Source organism: Rhinoraja longicauda, chromosome 32 (genome assembly GCF_053455715.1).
Source record: "Rhinoraja longicauda isolate Sanriku21f chromosome 32, sRhiLon1.1, whole genome shotgun sequence".
In the NCBI taxonomy this organism is placed as follows: Eukaryota; Metazoa; Chordata; class Chondrichthyes; order Rajiformes; family Arhynchobatidae; genus Rhinoraja; species Rhinoraja longicauda.
The window spans coordinates 13669896-13697490 of NC_135984.1; the positions used below are offsets into that span (position 1 = coordinate 13669896).

The following is a 27595-nucleotide window of genomic DNA, read 5'->3' on the forward strand; positions in this document are numbered from 1 at the left end:
GTGATTCAGCTGGGATGACACTTATGACTGGGATGTGGGTTCTACAGTAGTGGAGGTGTGAGTCAGATTGGAGAGATGTACACATTGCACTGCAGGGAAAAGATTATGGACTCCTTCAAGAAGGAAAGGAACGTATTGGTCTCTGTATGAGTGTCTGACTTTATCCTATCTCATAACTGACTCGATTTCAGGCCCTTTCCATTTGAGCAGTATGTGTCAGTCAGAAAACTTACTAGTCTCTAGTAGCTCAAAGGGCCTGGCAGTTGCATTTGATGTCATTTTTGTTTCCTGCCATAGCTTCTGTCCAATATAAACATCCTTATTACTTTATGTCATACTTAAAAATAGACTTGTTAATGTACAAGGAATTATTAAAGGTTAAAGCTGGTGTAACAAATCAAAGTATAGTCTTTATGTGGAGAAGTGAGATGGCAGGGACAATAGGATGCCTATTTTTGATATTATTTTAGAACTATGCTTACGATAATTTGGAATATTTCCATATATTAAAGAATCCTATATAAACACGCCAGGCTGAAAATGAGCAATTGTAAACCCACCTTAGGGGCTTGAGGTACTTTTGTAGGAATTACCAAATATCATCAGCAAATCCCTTTGTAAATGTGGGTAAATTAAGTTACAAAACCCAAACTTTGGGGTGTATCTTAGTCAGGAAGGTGTCAGATTTTTGTCTGGCCAGAGCCAGTGCAGAATTAGAATCAGGACCATGTGAGATGTGCCCCATTAATGGACAGCCGTCCTGGTCTGGTTTCCCGCTTAGACTGACGCCGGGTATGGACGAGGATTGATCTCCCATTATTGTTGTTTTGATACGCCTTCTTCCAGCAGGACACACAGAGTCAGTCTGCCTCCTCCTCCTCCCCCTCCCCCCCTCATCCTCCTCCCCCCCTCATCCTCCTCCCCCCCTCATCCTCCTCCCCCTCCCCCCCCCCTCATCCTCCTCCCCCCTCCTCCTCCCCCCCTCTCCTCCTCCCCCTCCCCCTCCCCTTCCCCCCCTCCCCCTCCCCTTCCCCCCCCTCCCCCTCCCCTTCCCCCTCCTCCTTCTCCTCCCCTCCCTCCCCCTGTTGGAGTGTAACGGGTAGTGGTGGGTTGGGGTTGTTCCGGGCGTGTATCCCGCTGTGACCAGGAGCCCCCTCCCCTGGCCGGCTGGGTGGGCGGAGGTGCAGAGCAGCCGCTCGTTGACTTCCATCCCGGCTCCCTGTCCCTGGGATTACTTTGCGCGGAGGGAGCGGCGGCCGAGGGGCCGGGCGGAGAGGCGGCGGCGGAGGCGGACGGAGCGGCGCCGAGCGGCCGGAGGTGAGGCGGTCCGAGCGAAGCAACAAAGTAACAACCGGAGCGGAACTGGGAGCCGATCCGGAGCCGGAGCGGAGCGGAGTGGAGCCAGAGCCCAAGGCAAGCGGAGCCGCCCCTCATCCCCCAAGCCACCGGCTCACCCCTCTCCACCGCGGCCTGACCGCCGAGGATCAACGACACCAACCGCCCCCCACCCCCCCCCCCCCCCCCCCCCCACAACACCGGGTGCGATCGGGGAGTGAAGCGAGCGCCGGGCTCGGGATGGAGCCGGGGGAGTGAGAGAGGCACAGAGAGAGAGAGAGAGGCACAGAGAGAGGGAGAGTGAGGCGGGGAAAGGCCGGCCGGCACCCACACCCACCACCAGCCGGGCCCTCCCGAGCGGCGCAGGCCTGGCCGGGTAGGACGACCAGGGCCTAGAGTTCAGCCAGTGTCCGGCAGCAGAGTCGCGGCCGGGCCCTCCCGAGCCCAGAGTCCGGGCCCTGGAGTCCAAGCCCGGCCCACAAAGCCACACAGGCTCTGCCTTACTCCCCAAACGCCATCGATAGAGAAACGGGACCGAACAGATCCCAACTTGGCCTCAGAACTGCGACTGGATTGATATCCGCACCGAAGATCGGTATCATATCGATTCCACACTGGATGATGAGACTGAATCGACTCCCGATGGGATGCGGCGCTGGAAAATAAGTCTGAACCGAGAAGCATCAACGCCTGATCAATACTGCACTGGATGATGAGAGTGGATCAATAACTGCTCGATGCCACAGTGGATAAAACGGAATCGATAAGTATCACGGTGGATTGTCAGATTGAACTGATAGGTGTCAATACCTGATTGATACCGTGTGGGAGCTGCAATAACGGGAGCGCTTGGTTCCGGGTTAAGGTTGGGCTCGGTTTGTGGAATGGGCTTTAGTCCTGGACTTGGCTCTGAGCTGGTCTGAGACATTTCTGATCTAGTTTACCAACCCGAAGCCTCATCAGGACAGACCTGTTCCAAGAGTCTGAGAGATTTTACGTTTTTGTATGGTTTCATATTCTCCTTGGATTATTGACAATCGATCAAGGTTTTTTGCGAAAGAAAATGAGAATTGGATAAGTTGTAAGAACAGGAATCAGTGAGAGGAGCCAAATGAGCGTTACACCGTCCGGGCTGAGTGAGAGGTAAGAGTACACAATATGAACAAGAACCAGCACAGTGTAAAGTCCATCAATGTGGGGATTAATGGAGGGCGTGTTAATGGGGGAAGGGAGGAAATATAGATTGGATGGGACTTGAATGTACAGTTTACAGTGTGATCACCCGTGGTGTTCCTGTACAATATCTGGCTGTATGTTAAGTTTATTATTGTGCCCTGTATTGTTTGTGTTCAAACTCTGGTAGTATTTCACATGAGTTTGGAAAGGGTGTAGTATATACTAACCAGAGTGGTACCTGAGATGGCAAGAGTTCATTGAAAAGATTTTTTTTAAATAGAGTGGAGAAAAAAAATCAGGGAGGAATTTGATAGGGGTGTTCAAAATCATGAAGTATTTTGATGGAGTTAATAAGAGGAACTCTTTCTCACTGTTAATGCTACTGGATACCAGCGGGTACAATAGAATTGTCAAAAAGCAGAGGGGTGATTGATGCGAATTATTTTCTATAGATTAAAAAATAAATTATTAAATATAGATTGTTAAGATCGGGACTTGCCTGAAATGGTAATGGAAGTAGGCTCAATAATAAAGTTCAAAAGAGATCGAGACAGATAGTTGAAGGCGGAAATTAACAGGACTCCGAGGAAGAAGCAGGGGAGTGGGAGTAATTGGATAGTTTATTCAAAGCTGGTATGAGGATGATGAGCTGAATATGTGCAATTTAATCAAGACCTATTTGCTGTAGGAGCCCTACTATTATTTTTTAAAAAGGCAGATGTGCCATGGTAACAGCATATGGTTGTCTTTAATTATTTGCATTTTTGTGATTGCTGCTAATAAGAGGGATCAAAATTTGCATTTTTTTGTAAGAATAATCTACAGCAACTCCATCTGTGTTTTGGTGAGGTTGGGGCAAGATATAACAGCAATGCCAGGAATTAGAATTACAAGTGCCCAGACATTAAAAACTGCCACTCTAAATGTACAGGGTTAATGTACACTTTAAGCTTGTCCAATCGGATCATCTGACAACTGAATTTAATTACGCCACAGGTTTAGTCCGTGCCTTTAGCTAACATTTGCAAGAGCTTCAGAATTACTTTCTTCACCTCACTTTGAAGTCGTGTCTGTTTGATTTATTCTGCTTTAATATCTCCTTTTGTAGGATGGTGTCAATTTTTATTTGCTAGTGCTCCCATGAATTACTCCTATCCTTGTTGGCTTTATTAAAGGCTCTTTTGAAATCAAATAGTTGTACGGTACCTGTTATACCGAACTAACTCTTCGTAGGGTCTCTAATCAATAATGTATAAGTAATTGATCGGAACATGCAGTGGTAGAGAAAGAAACTTTTATGTTTCTCAAAAAAAACACATTTATTTAAGTGAAGGTATCATGATCCTCAGTTCTGTTGGGAATAATTTAAATAACCAGTAGATGAGGAAAAGCCTGCTAATGGATAGTTGAATCTTTCCATGGTTTACCATTTTCTGAAAGCTGCACCAAGTTGTGTGTTTTGTGCATCTCTGAACCAAACATCCACAAAAAAAAAGTTTGGTTTCCCCATCAGTTGAGACCAAGGCACAATTAAATCACATGGCAGTGGAATAATATTTTATACCCATTCCCTCATGTACTGCTAATGTTATTGGTATTAGTCCATCTACTGCACAATATAGGATTGTGCAAGTGGGAAAGATTGTGGAAATGTTCGGGCCCATTCATGGTAGACAGGACATCCTGAGGTCTGATTAGAAATAACTTTTTGGTTCCGAAGAAATAGTTGTTTAAATTTGAGATTTTTATGCATTAATTGAAACTAATGTGCTTGTGGAAGAAAGTAGCGTTTAGGTAGCTTCAGTTGGAAACTTGTATAGACAGATCAATGGAAGTTTGAATCTGTTTGTGAAATCTCCATTTGCACTCCTGGAAAGGAAGTGTGTGTTTTGGATAACAGCTGAATCAATCTCTGTAGTCATTTGAAAGCAACAAATCAGAATGTCAACATAATGAATGGGAAGTAGCAATCAGGAAATTCAGTTTGCAGAGTAGTTCAAAGTATAGAGAATAAAAATAATTAATTTCTATGATTTATTTATAATTGTATGTTTCTGGAGTTTGGCAAGGAAACGTGATAAATAAGGAACCAACCTGTTACTTCATGATAAAACCCTAACATAATTTCATATCTCTCGGATTAAGTGTTCCCATCACAGCATCACTGGTCACTTTCAGTTCATTGGTTTCTGGGACAGTATTAATAATTTTTGAGATGATTGATTGATATTTTATTAGTATGGTAGGCACAAAATGCTGGGGTAACTCAGCGGGTCAGGCAGCATCTCGGGAGAAAAGGAATGGGTGAGATGGATTGGTATGCATTTGGAAGTAGTTCTGAAATTAGGTAGGTACACTACCAACACATCTGTCTGTCTATTCCATTAGATGTGTAAAATTTGCGGATCAAGACCCTTCTTATTTTCGGGTCAAGACCATTCTTATTTTAGTATGGTTGATTATATTTTATTATATTATTTTATTAGTATGGTTGAGAATATGAGAGGAAAGTTAAGTGCATTGTTGTACTTTGTGAAGGCGCCATGCAATGCCAAAGCCATTGCATTGTGCATAAGAGCTGTGCAATGTTCTGATCGAGTGTGATGATCATTAGATGTATCTGAGCAAGGCTTTCACAAATAATACGTGCGTAGTGATAGACCCTGCAATAGATGCATTGGGCAACGAGCATGTCCATGTCTTCTTAATTGAGAAGCTGCTTCTAAAGTGGCCTGTAAGATGCTGGACTTTTTTTGTGGATGAATGCAGGAGTGTGCACAGAGTGGAAACGCTGGTATGCAATCTGTAGTGTTTCAAGATTTGGTTTTCACACTTTTCAAGGGCGTCTTTTTAGTTGGATTCTCACATTTGAACAATCCACCTTTTCGATTTTGATGGACTGCTCAGTCGTCATTGACAGAATTCAGAGGCTGCAACAATGGTCAGTATTCATTGATGTGCCAATTTTACACATCTAATGGAATAGACAGACAGATGTGTTGGTAGTGTACCTACCTAATTTCAGAACTGCTTCCAAATGCATACCAATCCACTAACAAAGACCAATTATTCCTATTGTGTGGCTTTTGTGCATAGCAATATTTTGCAGACAGTGATAACACATTATCTAGTCAATCTTGTTTCTGAAGATGTTGTTTGACGTCAGAAAAATGAGTGGTATGATTTTTAGGGGCTAGACAAGATAACTGCTAAGTCTGAAGGATAGTCTCGACCCAAAAGTCACGTGTACGTGTTCTCCAAAGATAATGCCTGGCCTGCTGAGTTACTCAACACTTTGTGTTCCTAACTGCTAAGGAGATGTTTGCTCTTGTGGGACAGTCCAGAACCTAGGTGCATGATCTCAGAATAGTGAAGTGACCATTTTAAGGCTGAGGTGAGGATTTTATTTCTGAGGGTTATGTATCTTTGGAACCACCTGGCCCATAGTGCTGTGAGGGTCCACTGAGATGGATGGATATTTAATCAGTCGGAGAATGAAGGGTAAAGGGAAAAGGGTGAAAAGGTGCATTTGAAGAATGTAAGATGATATGATTTGGGTGAACATCAAAACAGGCTCAAGGGCCAGAATGGTTGACTCTTGTTTGTACTTGCTTGTCTTATTCATTCGCTCATTGCCAGATAACTTAATCGGTGATTTTGGGATCCAATCGCTTCAGTAGGTTATAGCTCTCATAGCTTGCTTGCAGAGAGACTTGCCATTTCAACCCATAGAACTATTTAACCACTCGATATCCAGTAAATGCAGCACAAAATGTTAGGGCTTACCAGCCTGAAAATAGTTATGTGAGCTTAGAGTCTCATTCTTTCAGACTTTAACTATTATTAAAGATTTAAAAATTGAAATATAATTATTTGCCTCCTAACTTTCTCTCATTTTTATCTTTATCATTCCTCCTTGTGATTTTTGTACATTAATTAATATGTTCCTGCACTCTATGACTCCAACTCTATGACTTGTAAAGGAAGTGTAAGGAGACACTGTGGATCTGCTAACTTTAATCTTTGATTTTTATTCTGTTTGATTTGGAGACAGTTCCTTTAGATTGAAGCATTACATATTTCACTTATTAAGGAGTGAGAAAGAAAATAAAACTTTCATGTTAGTCACTTTACCATCTGTCAAGGGGAAATTGCTAGAGACTACTCTGTGTCCAAACACTGAATGGTTTTAGTTGATCAGAGAGATTTGTAAGAAGGAAGTTATCTATATACTAAAACTCTTGTTTGTTTGTTTGTTCCTGAAGTACAGCCAAAACGGCACACGATAGTGAGACAATTTTAGGTCCACTTTACTCGCCGTCGTTCCTTTGTTGCTAATGGAAGAAGTTTCATTGAAATCAGTGTAATATATTTTGAAGTTATTCACATTTTAAAGTTTAAATCTATCTCCCAGGGAGGAGAGAGGATGAGGGGGGAGGGGAGGGTGCTGCACCAATGCAGGAGAGGTTTATCGTACTACTTGGTCTAGTACTTTATAAACCTGAATCAAACGTTTTGAGGAGGGGATTTAAGTAGTGGACAGGGCAGCATCTATGGTCTTCCATAAAGCTTTTATAGACTCATTATAGAATATTTATGAGATAAAGTCAGAGAGCATGGAATTGAAGGCAATTTATTAATCTGATTTAGAAATTGTGCAGCTGGGTAGCATGAACAGGGATAATGTGATAACACTAGCAGAATTTGACCAGTGATCTGCTGGATTGATGAATACATGTTGGGGCCAAAACTGTTCTTATTTATGAAATATTTAGATGACGTTATGGAAAACGACATCACTATGTTTGCTGAAGAGTCAAAGATGGGTGGCATCGTAAGCAATGGAAGCATCAAGTTACAAAAATACATTAATAGATTAAGTCTATAATAGAAGGGTCTCGACCCGAAACGTCACCCATTCCTTCTCTCCTGAGATGCTGCCTGACCTGCTGAGTTACTCCAGCATTTTGTGAATTAATAGATTAAGTGATGTGCAATACTGCAGTAAATGAATTTTGATGGAGGCAAACATCAGTTTGTCCATTTTTGACCTAAGAGAACAGTATGGTTTAAATAATGAAAAGTTAAAAGCTTTCTGTTTTGGTAAGTACATAAAATAATCAAAGGCTATTGGAATTCTTGGTTTATATTTAAAGGATACAAGTTGTCAGTAGTTATTCTGTAGCTGTACAAAAGCCACGTTAGACCACACCCGACTATCTGGACGGTTTTGGAAACTACACTGTAAAAGGATCATGTTACCCAAGGAGGGAATACGCTATACATTTTTATAGCAAAATCGAATATTTTAGTTGTTGAATTTTGGGATCTAGTTGTCACTGGGAGCATTAGCGTCATAAGTTAGCGTTTAATGCCCCACCTTAAAAGCTCTGGTGGATGTGGTTGTGAGCCAACTTCCAAACCCCTATGTTGTGTCTGGTGGAGGTATTCCCACAATATTATTGGGAAGGGAGTTCTGGGATTTGGTGTATGTGGTTTTAATGTCACTTACCACTTATCAGATCATGCCTGAATGTGAGTGGATCTTTTTGAATGCAGGCATGAGCTGCTCTATTTTCTTTGGCAGTGAAAATCTAACACTGTACAACTCTGAATGAACAACCTCATTTCTGATCTTTTAATGGGAAAAAAATCATTGAAGCTGCTGAAGATGGTTGGCCCTATGATGAAGAATCTTTGACTCTATTGGGAAAGATTTAGAATGACATATGGGCCAAATGCAGACAAATGGGACTTGCTCAGCAAGGCACCATGGATGGGTTGGGTAAATGGGCCTGGCTCTATGCTGAATGTTTCTGACTCTAATATTGACCCCGCTATGTGCAGATGCCATAGGGCATTAAACCAGGGATCTGATTGAAATTCAGATGACCAGTAGCACAAAGCATAATCATAGCTGACAAGGTGCATTTGTGGACAGATGCTTAAATGTTTGAACACCCCAGACAAGGTTACTTTGCATCCTGTTTCCTCAGTCTCAGTTCCTTATCAACTTGCAACATGAGGAGAAACCACATCTGGAGTACGTTGAATATTTTTGGCCCCTATTATATTGGAGACAATTCAGATGATTTCACTGATATTATTCTGGATATGGAAGAGTTGTCCTTTGAGGAAAGAGTAAGCAGATTGGAACTGTAATCATTTGACTTCAGAAGAATGAGAGGTACAATTTTTAGCAGCTAGACAAGAAAAATCCCACGGGTATGTTTACTTTTGTGGGAGAGTTCAGAACCTGGGGTCGTGATCTCAGAATTGTGAGGTGACCATTTTAGGGCTGAGGTGAGAATTTGTTTTCCCCTGAGGATTATGTATCTTTGGAACCACCTGTCCCATAGTGCTGGGAGAGTCAATTGAGATGGATGGATTCCATATCAGTTAGGACTACATCCTTGAACCTCATTGAAACTTATTGAATAATGAAAGGCTTGGATAGAGTGGATGTGGAGAGGATGTTTCCACTAGTGGGAGAGTCAAGGAACAGAGGCTATAGCCGCAGAATAAAAGGACATACATTTAGAAAAGAGATGAGGAGGAATTTCTTTAGTCAGGATGGTGAATCTGTGGAATTCATTGCCACAGATGGCTGTGGAAGCCAAGTCAATGGATATTTTAAAAGCGGAGATTGACAGATTTTTAATTAGTAAGGTTGCGAGGGGTTATGGGGTGAAGGCAGGAGAATGGGGTTGAGGGGGAAAGATATATCAGTCATAATTGAATGCAGAATCGACTTGATGGGCCGAACGGCCTAATTCAGCTTCCATAACTTATGAAAATAACGGGTTAAATGTTGACTACGTAGTGGACCAATGACTTGTGTTGCTGTTGACCTTCCAAAGCCAACATGAGGTGGAATGCATGTTGTTGAGGAACCCACCGCCCTGTCGCCTGAGGCTGCTGTATAAAAACCGAGTCATTTACATGGTCTGAGCTGCAGAAGCTGTCACAAGTCTGAACAAGGCTTGAATCAAGAGCAGCGAACTGTCTGCTCTTTTGGGGTGTAATCAAAGCAGTAATTTCCAACAGTGGAAGTCCTATTTTTTCAATGATTATGGCTGATGGAATTTAAACAATCATTTGCATAATTTGCTGTTCAAATGGTGATTTTATCTCTGAGGAACTCATGGACTGCTGAGGGAGAAGGGCTGGTCTGAATATCGGTGTTGAACCATTCTTATGGAAAGGCAAGCTTTAATGCAGCCTGTGAGAGGTAGGAGCAGGTGATTGTCATCATATTTCTTAGCCAGGTTTACTGTCCTGTAACCACCACGAAGAGCGTTTATGACTGAAAAGACTTTTCTTTTAAATGTTAACTTTCTGGCCTGGCTCTCTCTCCCTGTCTGGAATCGGCATTGTGATCTGTTCACATTTAGATATTGTATGTTGGAAGGAACTGCAGATGAGGGTTTATACTGAATGTATAACCAAAGGTTTAGACCAGTGTGTGAAATAGAGAGAGGGAGAGAGGCACAGACACAGACAGTATAAAGATTTCTATCATAGGTTCACCAAGCCTCGTGAGTTGGCGGGAGTAGTGTGAATTCACATTCCATCAAACCTAAAATTTTCCTCTGATCTTAGTGACCGAGAGGTGATGGACAGTTTGTGCCATCTAAATTGCCTGCCTGCTTTCTTGGAGCAAATGTTGAAGCAGTGTTTAACCTTGCGACCACCTGTTTTTTCCCTTTGGTCTCGCTGGCAGGTGCGTTTTGCATCTCTGACCCTCGACCTTCCCTTTTCTCACCAATTGCTGCACTCTAGCTTGAGCTTTGAGCCGCTTGCGTTCTGCGATGTTTGAAACGTGTGGTGAGTATTGAAACCCAAGTGGTTTCCGGCCGGGAAGTCACTGAGATTTATTGTGAGGTTGAGGAACCCACAGCCTTAAGCTGCGAAATTGTGGCAGAATCAACTCGCAGAATGGCTGCACCTTTCGAGCAAATGTGGTTTCAGGGCTTTTGGCTCCCTGTACCACCCCTCACTCTGCCATTAGATTCTCCATCCTCATTCTTTGCTTTTTCTATTATTCCTATTGTAGTCTCTCTCACAGTCCCATACTCTCTTTCCCATTGTCTGTGCACTCCCTCTCTGCTTCCTTGTTCACTGTCTCTCTTGGCAGTCTCTCCCTCTGTCTTCTTCTGCATCCCTGCCATTAACTCCCCACTCCCCCTACTTTTCACTTGCAATGATGCATACCTGAAACCCTGGTTGGCAGGGTCCAGGTTTTGCCACAGCCAGTCATCTATTCTGGATTTGGGAGAGGTTGTATGTCAACCAGGATACACACCCATTTGTTTCTGGGTCCAGAGTGTGTCTCTGCAGTGATATCACAAGGTGGTTTTGGGTTGCCTTTGAAGTGGTAAGTGTTGGAATGCTGACAATGTGGCTTTTAATTGCAGCTCTGTGTTTAAACACATGCATTGTTTTGTTGCTCCAGCTTCATTTTCTGTGCAGTAGATGAGGCATCTCCGCCAGTTAATTACTGTGAGGAGCTGGTGACTACCAGTCTGGGCGTGGACCCAGTCTCTCCCTGCATCAATTTTCTATAAATAGGTGTGTAGGCTGAGAGAGACTGACTGGCCATGTAATTATAGCGCCTGTTCCCAATGTGCTGGTCTTTCATTATGGGCTCATGTACCCTTCCATTGCTGTGTTAATGATTCCTGAAACCCAGTCTCGACAATATCGTCTCCCTAGTGCAGGCTGATGCACTGATACAGCTTCCTGAATTGGAACAGGAAAAAAACCTGGTTCACACTCATTTCCCCTTTCGGGCATTTTGATATCAGGGGCTGATGTGACATGCGTGTCAATAACTTTCTGTAATGTTTTAAATATTGCATAATAGAATTGGATGAATGTCCAGCCACAGAAAACAGATTAAATCAGCCTTGAAGTATGTTTATTATTATGGCTGTAGGGGATTTAGGCTTCATACATGGGAAGGTGAGATATAGCAGACTGGTGAATGATGTATATTTCCAGATATTTTGCATCCGGTATCACTGTACAATATTTCCAGGGCAGAAGTGAGAACAATGCAAAGTTCTAATTTCACTGTGACAGCAAACAGCCTTGAGCTGAGAAATAGTAGTTGATCAACTCGCCGAAAGTACAGGATAAATCTCCCTGACAATGTCATTATGAACACCTTGTCTTTTAAATAGAAATCAAAAAACTGCACTGCTTAATCTTAATGATTCACAGAATTTTTATTAAACAAAATTTACACCGCATGCAAGGAACTTGAAACACTTATCAGAAGCCTCTCTGAAAGGAGAAAAGAGCAATGGAAATTTTCAATTTTAAGTTTTCCGAAGCTGAAAGCGTTGTTGGCAACAGTGGATTGATTGCAGTCAGGGATGGAATAAATGCTGAATTGAGGGAGTGTAAATATTTTGCAGCATTTCGAGGAAGGGCGAGGGCAAGTAGAAATCTTAAAATGGGTGAACATTTTTAAATTAGGTATTTCTGCTCAGGGAGCTATTGTACGTAAGAGTGTACATGGATGATGAATTAATTTGACTGGTGAGAGTTGGGAAGTGGAAAACTTGTTTTGGGATGAACCCTGAAAATGGGAGGCCAGACAAGAATATTATGGAAAAGTGAAGCCAGACGGGACCAAATAAATGGATGAAGGTTTCAACAACACATGAGCTGTGATAAGCAAAGTTGGATGTTAAGGATATGACAAGTAAATAAGCAAGGTGTTGGCATGTAAACCCTCCATGGGGTTATATGCCGCCACGTTCAGATTCAGAGTGATTCCGGGAGGGGGAGGGGAGTCTCTCCCTCTCTCCCTCCCCGTCTCACTCTCTCTCCCTCCCCGTCTCTCTCTCTCTCTCTCTCTCCTCCAGTCCCCGCAGCCGCCCCCGCCCTTCCACAGCTCCGGGACAAGTTAAAGAGTCGGGGAGAGTTGAGGGGAACTCGCCGCATTAAGCAAAAAAAAAACTACAAATTATCGTAGTTTTTACTAATTAACCATATATACACTAAATTAACAGTCTTGAAAACAGTATTTTTTTACTTATATGGAGAAAAACTGGAAAAAACGGATGAAAGGAAGGTTTGTTTACATGGAACAGATGAGCTGGCGACAATTCTATGCCCCCCGCGACCCATGACCTGCGCATGTTCAGTTGGAATACCAAACTCGCTTATTGTCTTCTGATGCAGACTTGTCATTCTGTCACCCTCAGGGTGCTCAATCAGTGGCAAAATATGGACCTGGATCGAAGCGACCTACAACTGGCTGTTCCATGCAGAAATCTATGATGTGTTGTGGTGCGGGGCTGGGTGCAAATTGCACCTGAGCCTTCAGTTTTGCATCAGGATTGCAGGAGTCAGAACCATTCCCATTAACTCTATGTAAAGATATAGAAAGCTTACTGGCTTCCATATTTTACTTAATTTTAATTTTTAAATTAAATTTTACTTCAATTTATTTCTACTAACTTAATTTTTTTTAAATTGCATCTTTTTGAGTAACCTTGAACTAACTCTGACTCCCCTGCTTGAGGGAAGCTTAACACGGAGAGTCTATTCGACTTTGCGGACCCGGAGGGTCAGCCTGGCTGCCTCTCTGTTTCCACAACAGGTTAGTGCAATTGCGCAGCAAGTTCATGCAACAGCCAGATCCAGGATGATCCAGTCTATTAATGGCATATCAGTCATTGCTACCACTCTCCATGACAGGTGTTTGTTTGTTCCAAAACTGATTTCATTTAGGGACCTTGATATCTTCAAGAAAAGATGGTGAGGTTGAGCTTGACTGATTTTCAGTTTTTAAATGTGAAACCAACAGCAGTAAAGGAGATGGGGAAAAAGATGAATGTAAGTAGTTAATTGACAGGCCAGCCATAAAATAGCACTCATAAAATGGCAGAAATTCAGTTCTTGAGGGAGTGCAGATTTGTTGGAAGAGGGGTTTGGAAATTGTGTGTCTTTTGGGGACCATTTGGACTGGGCAAGGGGCTAGTCGGGATGGTTCTGAGGAAGATCTACATTTCACAGATGCTAAATAGCCCACATCTGTTCCTATAGCACACTAACCCATGCTACTGAGTCTATGAAATATGCGCTTCAGCATTGAAGGAGGTGCTTTCGTCTTAAATATTTTTTGGTTTAATTTGGTTTAATGGTTAGTTTTGCTTGATAGGGTTCATTTGTAGTGATAATCAGTCATTTAAAATGGTAAACAAGTTACCTGCCAAGTAATTAGGTAGTCAGCTCGATCTAATTAAGTCATCTAACTGAACATGTGGGTGTAGGGAATATAAATCTATGGGTTTTGCTAAAGTGTAGTATGTTTTAGCACAGTGTGCAGTGCCCACCATGCGTGGTGAGTGTGGCTCATGGTGCAGCATTATATTAAAAGGCATTGAGCAACTATATTCTGTTGACTACATTAATTAAGAACAGCATGGTAGGGTAAAAGATGTAGTACATGATGTGGAAAGGTGATTTGAGACATTGTGATCCATCATCGCTACATTTACAGTGTCTTAGTGCTCAAGCAAATTTAAGCTGAGAGTTTATGAACCAAGATGCTGGTACTGCGATGGAACCAGGGAAGGAGAAAGCTAGCTGGACATTATGTCTTGTTAAGAGAAAGCGGTCACACCACTAAGAGTAAATACTGTAGAATTGACCCTTCAAGAGGGGATGAAGGTAAGACCTGGTGGTTGTGAGTCATGCGGGAACCAATAACATAGATAAGGTAAAATAAAAGTTTCTTCTGAAGGTGTATGAGCAGCTTGGGTTCAAATCAGAGCCATGTGCGAATTGACACAAGATTAACAAAATCAGAGAGTTCAACGTGTGGCTTGCATGCGAAAATAAATGGGCTTCAATTTATGGAGATAGACACAAAAAGCTGGATTAACTCAGCAGGACAGCTAGCATCTCTGGAGAGAAGGAATGGGTGATGTTTCGGGCCGAGACCATTCTTCAGACGCAGTGGCCATAGTACCCAAGAAAGAATGAGCTTCCCATTGAGCTGAACTTCACTTCAATCGTGGTGGAATTAGTGTTCAAACAAATTAAACATCTAGAGCTGTGGAAAACTTTAAACTAAGTAGTTAGATGGAGAGTTCTGGAGAGGAGAATTTTTTATAAAACTGAGGAGAAGAAACCAGATTTCACTACAGGACAGCAAAATGAGTAATGATAACTAGAATCGGTAAGGAATGGGCAGAGCATATAATCGTGAGGGCATGTATCTTTTGGCCAGAGGAAAACAGCACTGGAGGCACTTTATCTGAATCAATGTAGAATCCATATTAAGAGCAAAATATTAATACCAAAAACAATACAGATTGGGAAGTAAATGTGGCAAATTAGAAAAGGGGGATGGGATAAAAGCCGTAAAGGGGAGAATCTTAGTTCAGAAAAATGAATTAAGATTAATTTGGGTGGAGCTGAAAATCAGCAAGCAGCAGATCGCAGTAATTGAAGTTGTGACAGGCTTCCACACTCTCATTGTAATGTAGGACATGGTATAAATTGGGAAATTAGAGGTCCAGGTGTCAAAGGTAATTAAATAATTAAGTGAGTTTAATCTACATAGACGAGTAAACCAAATTAATAATGGCAGCATGGAAGATTAATTCATGGAGTGTGTGGTCAGTCCAAAATGCTGAGGAACAAGCTCGTATTGTGCAGTAAGAAAGTGTCACTTAATAATAATACAGTTCAAGGGCTTTCAGAGACGAATGAATAATAGAATTTTTTATAAAGTGATCTCATTTAGAAGAAAACTGGACCCTTATATCTAAACAAAAGTAGATAGGAAGATGACATTCAAAGTAGGACAGTAAACAAGCAGTGGCTAATATTTAAATAATTAATGCACAACTTTCAGCGATACATATATTTAAGGCAAAACGTAATCAGTCTGGGCTAGCAAGAGGGGTCGAAGATAGTATTAGAACAAGGTCTCTAAGGAATGCTTATGCTAGAGAGGGCAATACAGGCTCAATAGATAGATTGCTGGGATGGAAGCAAGGGATATGTCCTATCAGGAGAGAGAAAACAGATCTTCTAAAGTTTGAGCTGAGAAGAAATTTTAGGTACACAATGGCACAGTTAATAGAGCTGCTGCCTCATAGCTATAGTAACCAGGTTCACTCCTGACCTCTTTTCACACAAAGTGTGGTGGGTGTATGGAACAAGCTGCCAGATGAGGTAGTTGAGGTTGGGACTATCCCAGCGTTTAAGAAGCAGTTAAACATGTACATGGATAGGACAGGTTTGGAGGGATATGGACCAAACGCAGGCAGGTGCGACTATAGCTGGGACATGTTGGCCGGTGTGGGCAAATTGGGCCGAAGGACCTGTTTCCACACTGTATCACTCTATGACTCTATGACTATGCTGTCTATGTGGAGTATGCGTATTAGCCCTGTGACTGTGGGGTTTCGCTCCACGCTCCATTTTCCTCCCATGCCACAAAGTCATGCAGGCTGGTTAAATGGTCATTGTAATTTGACTTAGTCTGTAGGTGAGTGGTAGAATCTGGGGGAAGTTGATGAGAATAAGGCAAGAACTCTCGGTCTAACGTTGAAAACGTGCATAGTTCAGTTAATGCAGAGGCCAGTTGGGCTGGACCAGATGCATAGAGAGAGCATGGGACTGTTAGAGGGGTAGTTTAGAAAATGTTTGAAATTCAAAATGTCATCTCTGGGACAATGCTTGTCTAACTTTAGTGATTGAACAATCCCACAATATTATTGAAGGATGAACAATGGAGATCCTTTCTGTGTGCTTTCCAATATTTACCCCTCAACCATATAAACAGGTTATTCTTGATGCTGCTGCATACCAATTTTGTAATATCAATTATAGAATCACAGAGGCAGTACAGCCCAGAAAGAGTCCGTTTGGTCCATGTCTGCATGACTCTCTGCCAGAGTGACTCACTAGTTCCATCCCTGGCCCCTTTTCTATAGCTTTGGAAATGTTTAGCCTCCATATTGTTATGTTGTTGCTATGGAGGGCTGTTCTGGAACCTACCTCACAATATCGAAGGTTCTACCTTGTGTCTTTTTTAATTAGTTTAGTTTAGAAATACTGCGTGGAAACAGCCCCTTCGGCCCACTGAGTCTGCACTGACCAACGATCCCCGCACACTAATGCTATCCTACATGCACACGAGTGACAATTTCCATTTAAGCCAAACCAATTAACCTACAAATCTGTACGTCTTTGGAGTGTGGGAGGAAACCGAAGATCTCGGAGAAAACCCACGCAGGTCACAGGGAGAACGTGCGAACTCCGTACAGACAGCACGCGTAGGCAGGATCGAACTCGGGTCTCTGGTGCTGTAAGGCAGCAGTTCTACTGCTGTGCCACCATGTCGTCCTGAATTCTCTCCCATTATTTTATACCACTTCTCCTAATCCTTGACCCCTCCACCAATGTGTTATGATCCTCTCTGCCTAGACCAGTCCTCATTTTATATACCCCTTTTCGATCCTCCCACGGTCTTCTCTAAAGAAAACAGTCCCAGTGTCTTTAATGCATCCTTGTAACACCTTATCGTAGTAATCATTCTGTAATTTTGTTTCGGATCCAGTATTGCCATCACATATTTCTTATGAAGTAAGTAAAATTGAGCTCGGGTGCTGTTGAACAGGTGTTTTCTTAAAATTTAGAAGTATCTGGCTGGAGGAACTCAGCGAGTTGAGCAGCATCTGTGAAGGTTTCAGATTGGGACCCTTCATCTGGTTGCAAATCATAGTTTATACCCTTAAGCTTACAGATCAAAATACAGGTCCAAAGAAGAGATTGCCTTATTAACAATCCTTGGGTAACACCGTCATTCACCTCCAATCAGAAAAATGACCATTCACCATGGTCTATCTACATGGTAAACTTTCTATCCAAGATATTAATGTCAGAAGATAGACACAATATTTCTGAAGAAGGGTCTCTACCCGAAACATCACCCATTCCTTCTCTCCAGAGATGCTGCCTGTCCCGCTGAGTTACTCCAGCATTTTGTGTCTATCTTTGGTTTAAGCCAGCATCTGCTGTTCCTTACTACACATCTCTTCAATGTCACATGCTTTATCTTTGCTGATAATCATGCAATGCGGAACCATATGGAATCATAGAGTCATACATACAGAAACAAGATCTTCAGCCCAAATCATTCATGCCAACCAAGATGCCCCATCTCTGCTAGTCCCATTTGCCCCTTTTTGGTCCACATTCCATTAACCCTTTCCTCTCCATGTACCTGTCCAAGTGTCTTTTAAATGTTATTATTCTCACTGCCTCAACCACCTGCTATGGCAGCTCATTCCATATACCCGCCACCCTCTGAGTGGAAAAGGTTGTCCCTCAGATTCCTATTAAATCTATCTCTGCTCACCTTAAACCTATGGTTCTTGATTCTCCTACCCTGGGTGAAAGACTGCTTTCACCCTATGTATTTCCCCTTGTGATGTTATCCACCCCGTAGCCTCCTGTGCTCCAAGTAGTAAAGTCCCAGCTTGTCCAATCTCTCCATATAGCACAAGTGCTCAACTCCTGGCAACATTCTTGTCATTTTTGTTCTGCACTCTCTCCAACTTAATGACATCCTTCCTGAAGTAGGGTGATCGAAACTGAACACACTACTCCAAAAGCCTCCTCACCAATGTCAATAGACAAAAGACAATAGGTGCAGGAGTAGGCCATTCAGCCCTTCGAGCCAGCACCGCCATTCAATGCGATCATGGCTGATCACTCTCAATCAGTACCCCGTTCCTGCCTTCTCCCCATACCCCCTCACTCCGCTATCCTTACAGTCTTGTACAACTGTAACAGAAAGTCCAAACTTCGATACTCAATACTCTGACTAATGAAGGCTCTGCTCTACACCACTCCCTAGAGTCCTACGATTCACTGTGAAGGTCCTGCTCTTGTTTGATGTTCCAAACGGCAACATCTCACACTTATCTGCATTCAACTTCATTAGTCATTCTTCAGCCCATTGGCCCAGCCGATCAAGATCCTGCTGTAATTTTTGTTAACCCTTTTCATTATCTACAATACCACCTTCTTTAGTGTCAACTGCAAACTTACTAATCATGCCTTGCACATTCTCATCTAAATCATTAAAATAAACCACAAACGGCCAAGGGCCCAGTCACAGGCATCCAATCTGAAAAACAAGCTTCCGCCACCACCCTCTGCTTCCTTCCATGAAGCCAATTCTGTATTTGGGCAGCTAGATCTCCCTGGATGCCCTGCAGTCTAATCTTCCAGAGCAGCCTGCCATGCGTAACCTTATCAAAGGCTTTGCTGAAGTCAAAAACATCTCCATGGACACCACATGAACTTAGCGGTTTGTCAAAAGTAATACGTTTTCTTCAAGTGAATATAAATCCTGCTCTGAGTTGGTGTTTAGTGTCGCGAAGTCATGCAGCATGGAAAACGGGACACTTGACCAACTGAACTCAGGCTAACCAAGTACCCATTCACACTAATCCTACATTTAAAAGCTTTCTCGCCACTGAGGGTAAACCAAGCAACCTGCAGCATCCATGCTTACACCTTGAACAAGAGGGTGACATTCACCACTCTCCAGTCCTCTGCCACTTTCCCTGAATTCAAAGATTGTTGTAAAATTCTGGTTAGTTTCATCCATAAAAATTATAGCGTTTGATTTGAGATAGCTGATCTAACATTTGAGCCGGAGAGAGAGACGAATGATGAGAAGGGAAAACTATCCACAGCAAGAACTTGTCTGCTTTTACTTTGTTTGTTATGATTTGTTCATTTTAAGAGTTAGAGATAATTTCCACAAGGAGTCTGCAAGACTCTGCAAGGAGCATGAACAGCCTTTTGTCCACTGCAACACCAGGCAGAATCTCAAAGGCAGTGTTCAGAGTTGAGAATTTCCAGGAATTGTGCTGGGGCAGGCAGCCAGGCTGGCACAGACTTGATCTGAAGGCCAAACCTGTCAGGATGTTCACATTTGGTCGGATGTGGAAGTGTTACAGAATGTTAAGCTGAGGATTCTGACACTGCGTGGTGGATGTCGGTGGCACAGAATCTATTGGGCTCTGACTGTAACACCATCTTTTCCACAAGCATATTAGAAGTGAGTTCTAGTTTTGCCAGGTTAAGAGCATTGAACGGATACTGACAGATCATTCTGGCAGCGCTTGCAATTGGTAAATGAGTGTTTTCTGCTTTTGTTTGGTGGTGACAAAGTAATTGTTGGCAACTCTTCAGAACTTGACTCGTAATTAAACTGAAATCCAGCTAAGGGCAGGCCTGTACCATCCATGCAGTAAATGACTGCTGATTGCGGCTTAAATAACGTTCACTTCGCTTCCGTTGGTTGAACAGGGGTAGAGCAGATTTAAGTAACCACTATCTTAACCTTTCTTCTTGCTCTGTAATAGAGAGAATATTCAAACTTTAAGGTTCAGTGAAGAATTCTGCAGCCAGTGAATTTGTAAGGTTTAAAGTTCCCAAAACTCATGCTATTACCATTCAACACGTGCAGGCAATGGGAGAGGAGTTTCATGTGCATCTTCAATGGAGTTTGATGGTTTAGAGGAGGGGTCTACAGAAATGGATGTGGTAGAGTTGGGGCTGAGACATTGGTGGGAAGAAGAATCGATCACCGGCAAGCAGAAAGGTGAGATAAACTTGCTGGGTCCATTCTGATACAGAGGCAGCGGAGAAAGCCTCGAGATGGCTCTGGATCAGGAGAGGAGGTCTATGGGGAAGAGTGAATGCCACCTGAACACGTTGTTGTCTGATCAACCACGGCTGGGTCGCCCGGGCAAGGGTGTCTGATGTTGAAAGACCTGAAACACCCAATGACCCCAGGTTACATCACTGATGATGTGTTCAGGAGCATCAAGAAATGTTTTTGTCAATCAAAAAAAAATAGTGCAAGAATACAAGCTGGTTTGCCGAAAAGAGAACCCTGTATTATTATGGTGCCCTTGTTTACTTTAGAAAGTATAAATATTTTGAGATTCTATGGGGAGGATTGGATTTATGGGCCCTGAGTTGTTGCAAATTGTTGTGACAGCAGCAGATTTGTTGGATTGAAAAGCAAAAAGTGAATGCCACCATGTCAGTGAATGGGGGATAATGTGTGCACATTTTGGTCCATTCTTATTTTAGTTTACATTTGCAATGTGTTATTTACCAATTGTTACCAAGGATGCAATCCCTGTGATTTGATGAATCCACAAAGTTGTAAAGTGGCACAGTGAGGCTGTGAAGGTTGTTGCCTAGTTAAATGAATGGTTTTCATTTGGGCGTGATTTTGCTGCATTGCAGGGTTACCGACCGACTGGATATTAGAGTTGAGATTATCTTCCCAGCAAAAGCAGACATTGTTGGCTGTCTGTGGTTCTGTCTGCCTGAAAATCAGTATATGTTTTTGGTCCATTTTAATCAGAGCCACATCAGATGCTGTATTTAAGCACCGATCTATCTCTTTCTCTGTAGGTTTATTTTGTACTCTGCCAATTGGACCATTGCTAACCACAGTACTGTCTTCCACAGGATGGATCTGCTCCTTGCTGGGCTTGTCACCAAAGGAACAATAATAGCACAAAGATTTGTTGGTTAATCCCCTCCTTGAATGACTTCCTTGTGTTTTCCACTCCTGATTAATTTTTTGGATTGTATGCCTTGTCACCTCCACCCCCCCCCCCCCCCCCCCCCCCGCTACATGTAGAATGAACCATTCTACATTTCCTTGATCATCGTCTGCTTTGATCGGTCGTTTTCACACCTTTCACATATCCCTAGTCTCCTTCTCCCCTAACTCAGTCTGAAGAAGGGCCTCGACCCGAAACGTCACCCGTTTCCTTCTTTCCAGAGATGCTGCCTGTCCCGCTGAGTTACTCCAGCATTTTGTGTCTATCCTTGTGTTGTTCTGCTGCTTCTACTATGCAAAGCAGTTTCTGAACTCTTCTTTCATGCTAACATCGGGAACAAATATTTGCCAATGATTGGCACGTGCAATAGGAATAGAATGTCAAGACTGGTATAACGTTCGCATTGCAGTGGTGCTATTTTAATGAGTACAATATTAATATGGGGTCCAGCAATAAAGAGAGCTTGGGTGAGAATAGTAAAGATGTATAAATCGAATTGGGTCCTATAAGCAACAATAGAAGCAGCTTGTGATGACTGTTAATCCAAATATTTTTGGACAATAATACCCATTCCCTTTCACTTTGGAGCTAATGATGAGGAACCACATTTTCTGATTAGCACCAATAGGGTTGACACCAATAGACCACACAGCATTAGAATATGTAGGAGCTCTTTACTGCATTGTCTGCCATTGCTTTGTTTGTAGCTGTGAATATCTTCTCATTAGTTCTGTTGATTAACTTCACACCCGCTGGAAATTTGGAGGTCAGGCGAGACATTGCAATAAGCAGATTGCGAAAACTTCCATGCAATGGCAGAGCCCTGTTTGACATTTGTCTTCACTGAGAATATTTCTCTTGTAGATCCATTGGTTAATATTATAGCTTGTAAGCCTTCTTAAAGCCAATGCAAGATGCAAGGGCTGCACAGTGGCGAAGCTGGTAGAGCTGCTGCCATGCAGCTCCAGAGACCAGTGTTCGATCTTGACCTTGTGTTGTCTGAATGAAGTTTGCACATTCTCCCTGTGACCGTGTGGATTTTCTCCGGATGCTCCAGCTTTCTCCCACATCTCAAAAAGACGTACAAGTGCGTAGGTTAATTGGCTTTGGGTTAGGTTTAGTTGGAACAGGACAGGAGATCGCAGATAAATTGAAGTGGGATTTGAATGTAGTATTAACTGGTGACAACAGGAAGCCCAGTTAACCCAACGGAATGAATGCAGGTGCTCTGCAAAACAGTCAGTAAACCAAGCATTGACACTGAAGAAGGGTCTCGACCAGAAACATCACCCATTCGTTCTATCCAGAGATGCTGCCTGTCCCGCTGAGTTACTCCAGCATTTTGTGTCTATCTTCGGTCTAAACCAGCATCTGCAGATCCTTCCTACACATTGACTCTCAGTCAGGTTTTGTGGGAAACCTATTTAAAATTTGGACAGATGTCAATTCCTTCATCCGCATCTTTTTGAGAGAGCGTGTTCATTGTGATTGTTTATCTAATAACCTCAGGGACAGAACTGTGATTTTATGTTGTGCTGGTTTATTTGTATGTAATAGAGAGAGAGAGAGGGAGAGAGGGGGAGAGAGAGGGAGAAAGGGGGAGAGAGAGGGAGAGAGAGGGAGAGAGAGAGAGAGAGAGAGAGAGGGAGAGAGAGAGAGAGAGAGAGAGAGAGAGAGAGAGAGAGAGAGAGAGAGAGAGAGAGAGAGAGAGAGAGAGAGAGAGAGAGAGAGAGAGAGAGAGAGAGAGAGAGAGAGAGAGAGAGAGAGAGAGAGAGAGACACACACACACACACACACACACACACACACACACACACACACACACAGACATTGTAAGTGTGAGGGGTTTGATGGGGTGGGTAATTATAGTAATGGAATTTGGAAAGAGGTTTCCAAATGCTTTGTTCAGTGGCAGGGAAGCATTGATTAGCTTATTTAACCAAGAACCTGCCTGTATTTTCTCATATCACAGCAACATATAAATATGTGAACAATTGTTTTCAATATTACAGTATAAACATAGAGGCCTGTATTTATCCCTTCTCATTTTTCTTGCTTTTTCTGTATCTCTATCTGCCTCTTCTAGACATTCTTGTCTTTTTAAAATGCTATTAAACTAAGTTTCAGGCTGTTTGTTGGTTGATACAATTAACTGTTGATCAATGAGGAAGCATGTATTTGAGCAGGATTTTAATTAGTAGATGATTATAGACGGCATAAGCAAGAAAGACAGTAATTTGACAGATTATCCCACAGGTTCTCCACTGCTCCTTCTCCACTGCAAGGGCGAATCTCCCTTGCTCCTTCCACCTTGTCTGTAATAACAACTGGGAGGAGATCAGAGAAGTTTTGTTACTAATGTCAAACCATCCATTCAGTTACTTCCCAGTCTTCTCTGCTCACTGACCCCGATCATCCTCTCGTTCTCTAAGCACTGAAATACTATCTTCACTTTCTCTCGCGCAGCCCTTCGATTTCTCTCTGAGCTTCAATTATCTGAGACCCATTGCTTGATCCCTTTATTATTGAGGTGAAGGAGGGGTTGAGCAAATTAAGAAGCACACTAGTTGGGATGAGATTGGGATGATGAATTGCTGTCTTGAGCTGCTGCAATCAAGTGATGAATAGACTAACATCGTTCTACTATTTTGACTAATTAATGAACATTTCCAAGGCATCATAATGGTAAACCTGGAGATAGACTTGCAATTGGTGATGATCCCATGTGGTTGCTGCTCATCTCGGTGGTAGATTTGCAGATTTTGGGTATCTCCCATAGAAATCTTCGCAAATGGCAGATGTGATTGCACCCAGTGTTCTGGTGTAGAAGAGGATGAATAAGATGGTAGGCAGGTATTCATCATACATTGTCCTTTGGATGTCGAGCTTCTCAACTGTTATACCTACAGTAAATGATATTCCTGAATGTATTATGTAATGGATTGTTAGGATTTGAGGAGTCAATAGGCTAGCTAGGCTCTATAACAGAAAATGCTAGTATTTATCCATGGAAATATCTTGATAGGCACAGCATTTGAGTCTGGGCCACTTATAATTGTGACTTTCAACTGGTGAAGGTTGGGATTTTGACAATGTTCATGATGTTAAGTACTAAGAGAACCTGGTTAGATTGTTTCTGCCCATTGCCTTATCAAGCCAGACCCAAATGTTGCCCCGTTTTTGCTATGTGTTGTTGCTAGAATATCTGAGGAGTACGGTTAGAACTGAAAACTGAGCAATAATTAGCACTGATTGGGCATGGTACAGCAATGCACTTGAGGCCAAGATGATTGATCTCCAGGAAACAACCATTTTGTTCTAACTTTTCTTACTAACCTCTAATGTCAATTTTACTCGGACTATTGCACAGCAAAGTGTGTTTAATACTGCAATGCTATCAAAGTCAGTTATTCTCTGCTCATCTACAAAATTCAACTCTTTTCCACACTTAGACAAAAGTTGTAATGAGCCCCAGAGCTGAATGATTCTGGTGCAATCACGAGCTGGGTTATTTGTGAATAAATGCATACTGTCAGTATTGGTGATTGATAGTAAACTATCAGGGACAGTAATTGATTCATTTAAATATATCCTGTCTTCAGTGGACAAAACTGTACAGTTTGCCACTGTCAAAAAGATGCTGGCATTGTAGCTTTAGTAGAACAGCTTGACTGTGGACATGTTCTGGAGTACATGTCTTCAACACTTCAGTGTGCTATTGGTATCGAGAGTCTTTAGTTTGAGATGCAGCGCAGAAACAGGCCCCTCGGCCCACCAAGTCCACATCGGCCAGTGATCCTCGCACACTAACGCTATCCTACGCACTAGGGCCTATTTACAATTATACCAAGCCTGTACATCTACAAACCTACAAACCTGTACATCTTTGGAGGCCTGCTGTATTGTGTTTAGCCTAACTTTAGATTGTGTGGAATGAATAAAATTGGTTGAAGATTAGCATCTTTGGCAGGTATGATTGCATACATACATTGCCCATAAATTTTGGGACAAAGACCCATCATTTATTTATTTACGTCAATACTCCACAATTTGAGATTTGTAATAAACAAAAATCACATGTGGTTAAAGTGCATGCACATTGTCAGATTTTAATAAAGGGTATTTTTATACATTTTGGTTTCACCATGTAGAAATTACAGCATTGTAGTTTCCCCATTTCAGGGCACCATAATGTTTGGGGCACAGCAATGTCATGTAAATTAAAGTAGGCATGTTTAGTATTTTTTTGCATATCCTTTGCATGCAATGACTGCTTGCAGTCTGCGATTCATGGACATCACCAGTTGCTGGGTGTCTTCTCTGGTGATGCTCTGCCAGGCCTGTATTTCAGCCATCTTCAGCTTATGCTTGTTTTGGGGGCTAGTCCCCTTCAGTTTTCTCTTCAGCATACAAAAGGCATGCTCAATTTGCCTCAGATCGGGTGATTGACTTGGCCACTCAAGAATTGATCATTTTTAGCTTTGAAAAACTCCTTTGTTGCTTTAGCAGTATGTTTGGGATCATTGTCTTGCTGTAGAACGAACCGCCGACCAATGAGTTTTGAGGCATTTGTTTGAACTTGAGCAGATAGGATGTGTCTATACACTTCAAAATTCATTATGCTACTACCATCAGCAGTTGGATCAAAAATGAATATAAGTGAGCCAGTACCTTCAGCAGCCATACATGCCCAGGCCATAACATCCCCACCACCATGTTTCACAGATGAGAGGTGATATGCTTTGGATCTTGGGCAGTTCTTTCTTTCCTCCATACTTTGTTCTTGCCATCACTCTGATATAAGTTAATCTTTGTTTCATCTGTCCACAAGACCTTTTTCCAGAACTGTGGTTGCTCTTTTAAGTTATTCCTGGCAAACTGTAACCTGGCCATCCTATTTTTGTGGCTAACCAATAGTTTGCATCTTGCAGTGTAGCCTCTGTATTTCTGTTCATGATGTCTTCTGCGGACAGTGGTCATTGACAAATGCACACCTGACTCCTGAAGAGTGTTTCTGATCTGTCGGACAGATGTTTGAGGATTTTTCTTCATTATAGAGATATTCTTCTGTCGTCAGCTGTGGAGGTCTTCCTTGGCCTGTCAGTCCCTTTGCGATTAGTAAGCTCACCAGTGCTCTCTTCTTAATGATGTTCCAAACAATTGATTTTGGTAAACCTAAGGTTTGGCTGATGTCTCTAACAGTTTTATTCTTGTTTCTATGTCTCATGATAGCTTCTTTGGCTTTCATTGGCACAACTTTGGTCCTCATGTTGACAAACAGCAATAAAAGTTTCCAAAGGTGATGGAAAGACTGGAGGAAAGACTAGGTGCTGCGAGCTGCATTAAGGAGGCATTTAAACACACCTGAGCAATTAGAAACACCTGTGAAGCCACGTCTCCAAAACGTTATGGTGCCCTGAAATGGGGGGACTATGTATAAACACAGCTGTAATTTCTACATGGTGAAACCAAAATGTATAAAAATGGCCTTTAATAAAATCTGACAGTGTGCACTTTAACCACATGTGATTTTTTTCTATTACAAATCTCAAATTGTGGAGTACAGAGGCAAATAAATAAATGATGGGTCTTTGTCCCAAACATTATAGAGGGCACTGTATTAACATAGACATAGAATGATACCTCACAGGAGCAGGCCCTTTGGCCCCAATCTCTAGCTGAAACATGATGCCAAATTAAACTAATACCTTCTGCCTGCATGTGATCCATATCTCTCCATGCTCTACATATTCATGCGCCCATTTAAACGCTTTACTCTCTGACCTGAAGCTATGACCTCTAGTATTTGACATTTCCACACCCTGAGAGTTGTGATTTGTGGAATTCTCTGCCTTGGAAGGCAGTGGAGGCCGATTCACTGGATGCATTCAAAAGAGAGTTAGATAGAGCTCAGGGCTAGCGGAATCAAGGGATATGGGGAGAAGACAAGAACGGGGTACTGGATGTGGATGATCAGCCATGATCACATTGAATAGCGGTCCTGCCTCGAAGGGCCAAATGGCCTACTCCTGCACCTATTGTCTATGTATCTATGTATGAAAAACCTGACTATACTCTCCATATCTCTCAGTTTATACACTTCTATCAAGTCTCCTTACGGCTTCCAATTTAGGAGTAGGATTACCTGTACAATTGAATGAGCTTCTCCATTCAATAATATCAAGACAAGAGAGGAGAATGATTGGGCCTTAAGACCTTAAGACTTTGTATCCTGCATAGTGACAGAGGACTGGAGAGTAACCAATGTTGTTCCTTTGTTTAAGGAGGGCAATGATAATAATTTAGGAAATAATTGGTTGATGATCACCAATTAAGTAGATAATGGTTCAGGACTGTCTCTAGTCATGAACTACTATCTACCTTGTTGGTCACTCTCGGACTATCTTTGCTCGGATTTTACTGGCCTTGCACTAAACGTTATCCCC

General features: G+C 42.4%; 1 protein-coding gene across 5 annotated transcripts in view; it reads left to right on the forward strand.

Moving 5' to 3' along the window:
- Positions 1-1116: 1116 nt before the first annotated feature.
- Positions 1117-27595, forward strand: part of LOC144608770 (rho guanine nucleotide exchange factor 12-like) — a 93215-nt gene continuing 66736 nt past the window's right edge. For 3 of the 5 annotated variants that reach the window (XM_078426854.1, XM_078426856.1, XM_078426855.1), the window contains exon 1: positions 1118-2478. Coding sequence is in view for 3 of the 5 variants with exons in the window: in XM_078426855.1 (XP_078282981.1) it covers positions 2447-2478 (32 nt within the window). In the remaining 2 variants the exon portion in view is untranslated. Of the gene's footprint in view, positions 2479-27595 lie in introns of all 5 variants that reach the window. The other 2 variants (XM_078426852.1, XM_078426853.1) reach the window with 1 other exon arrangement.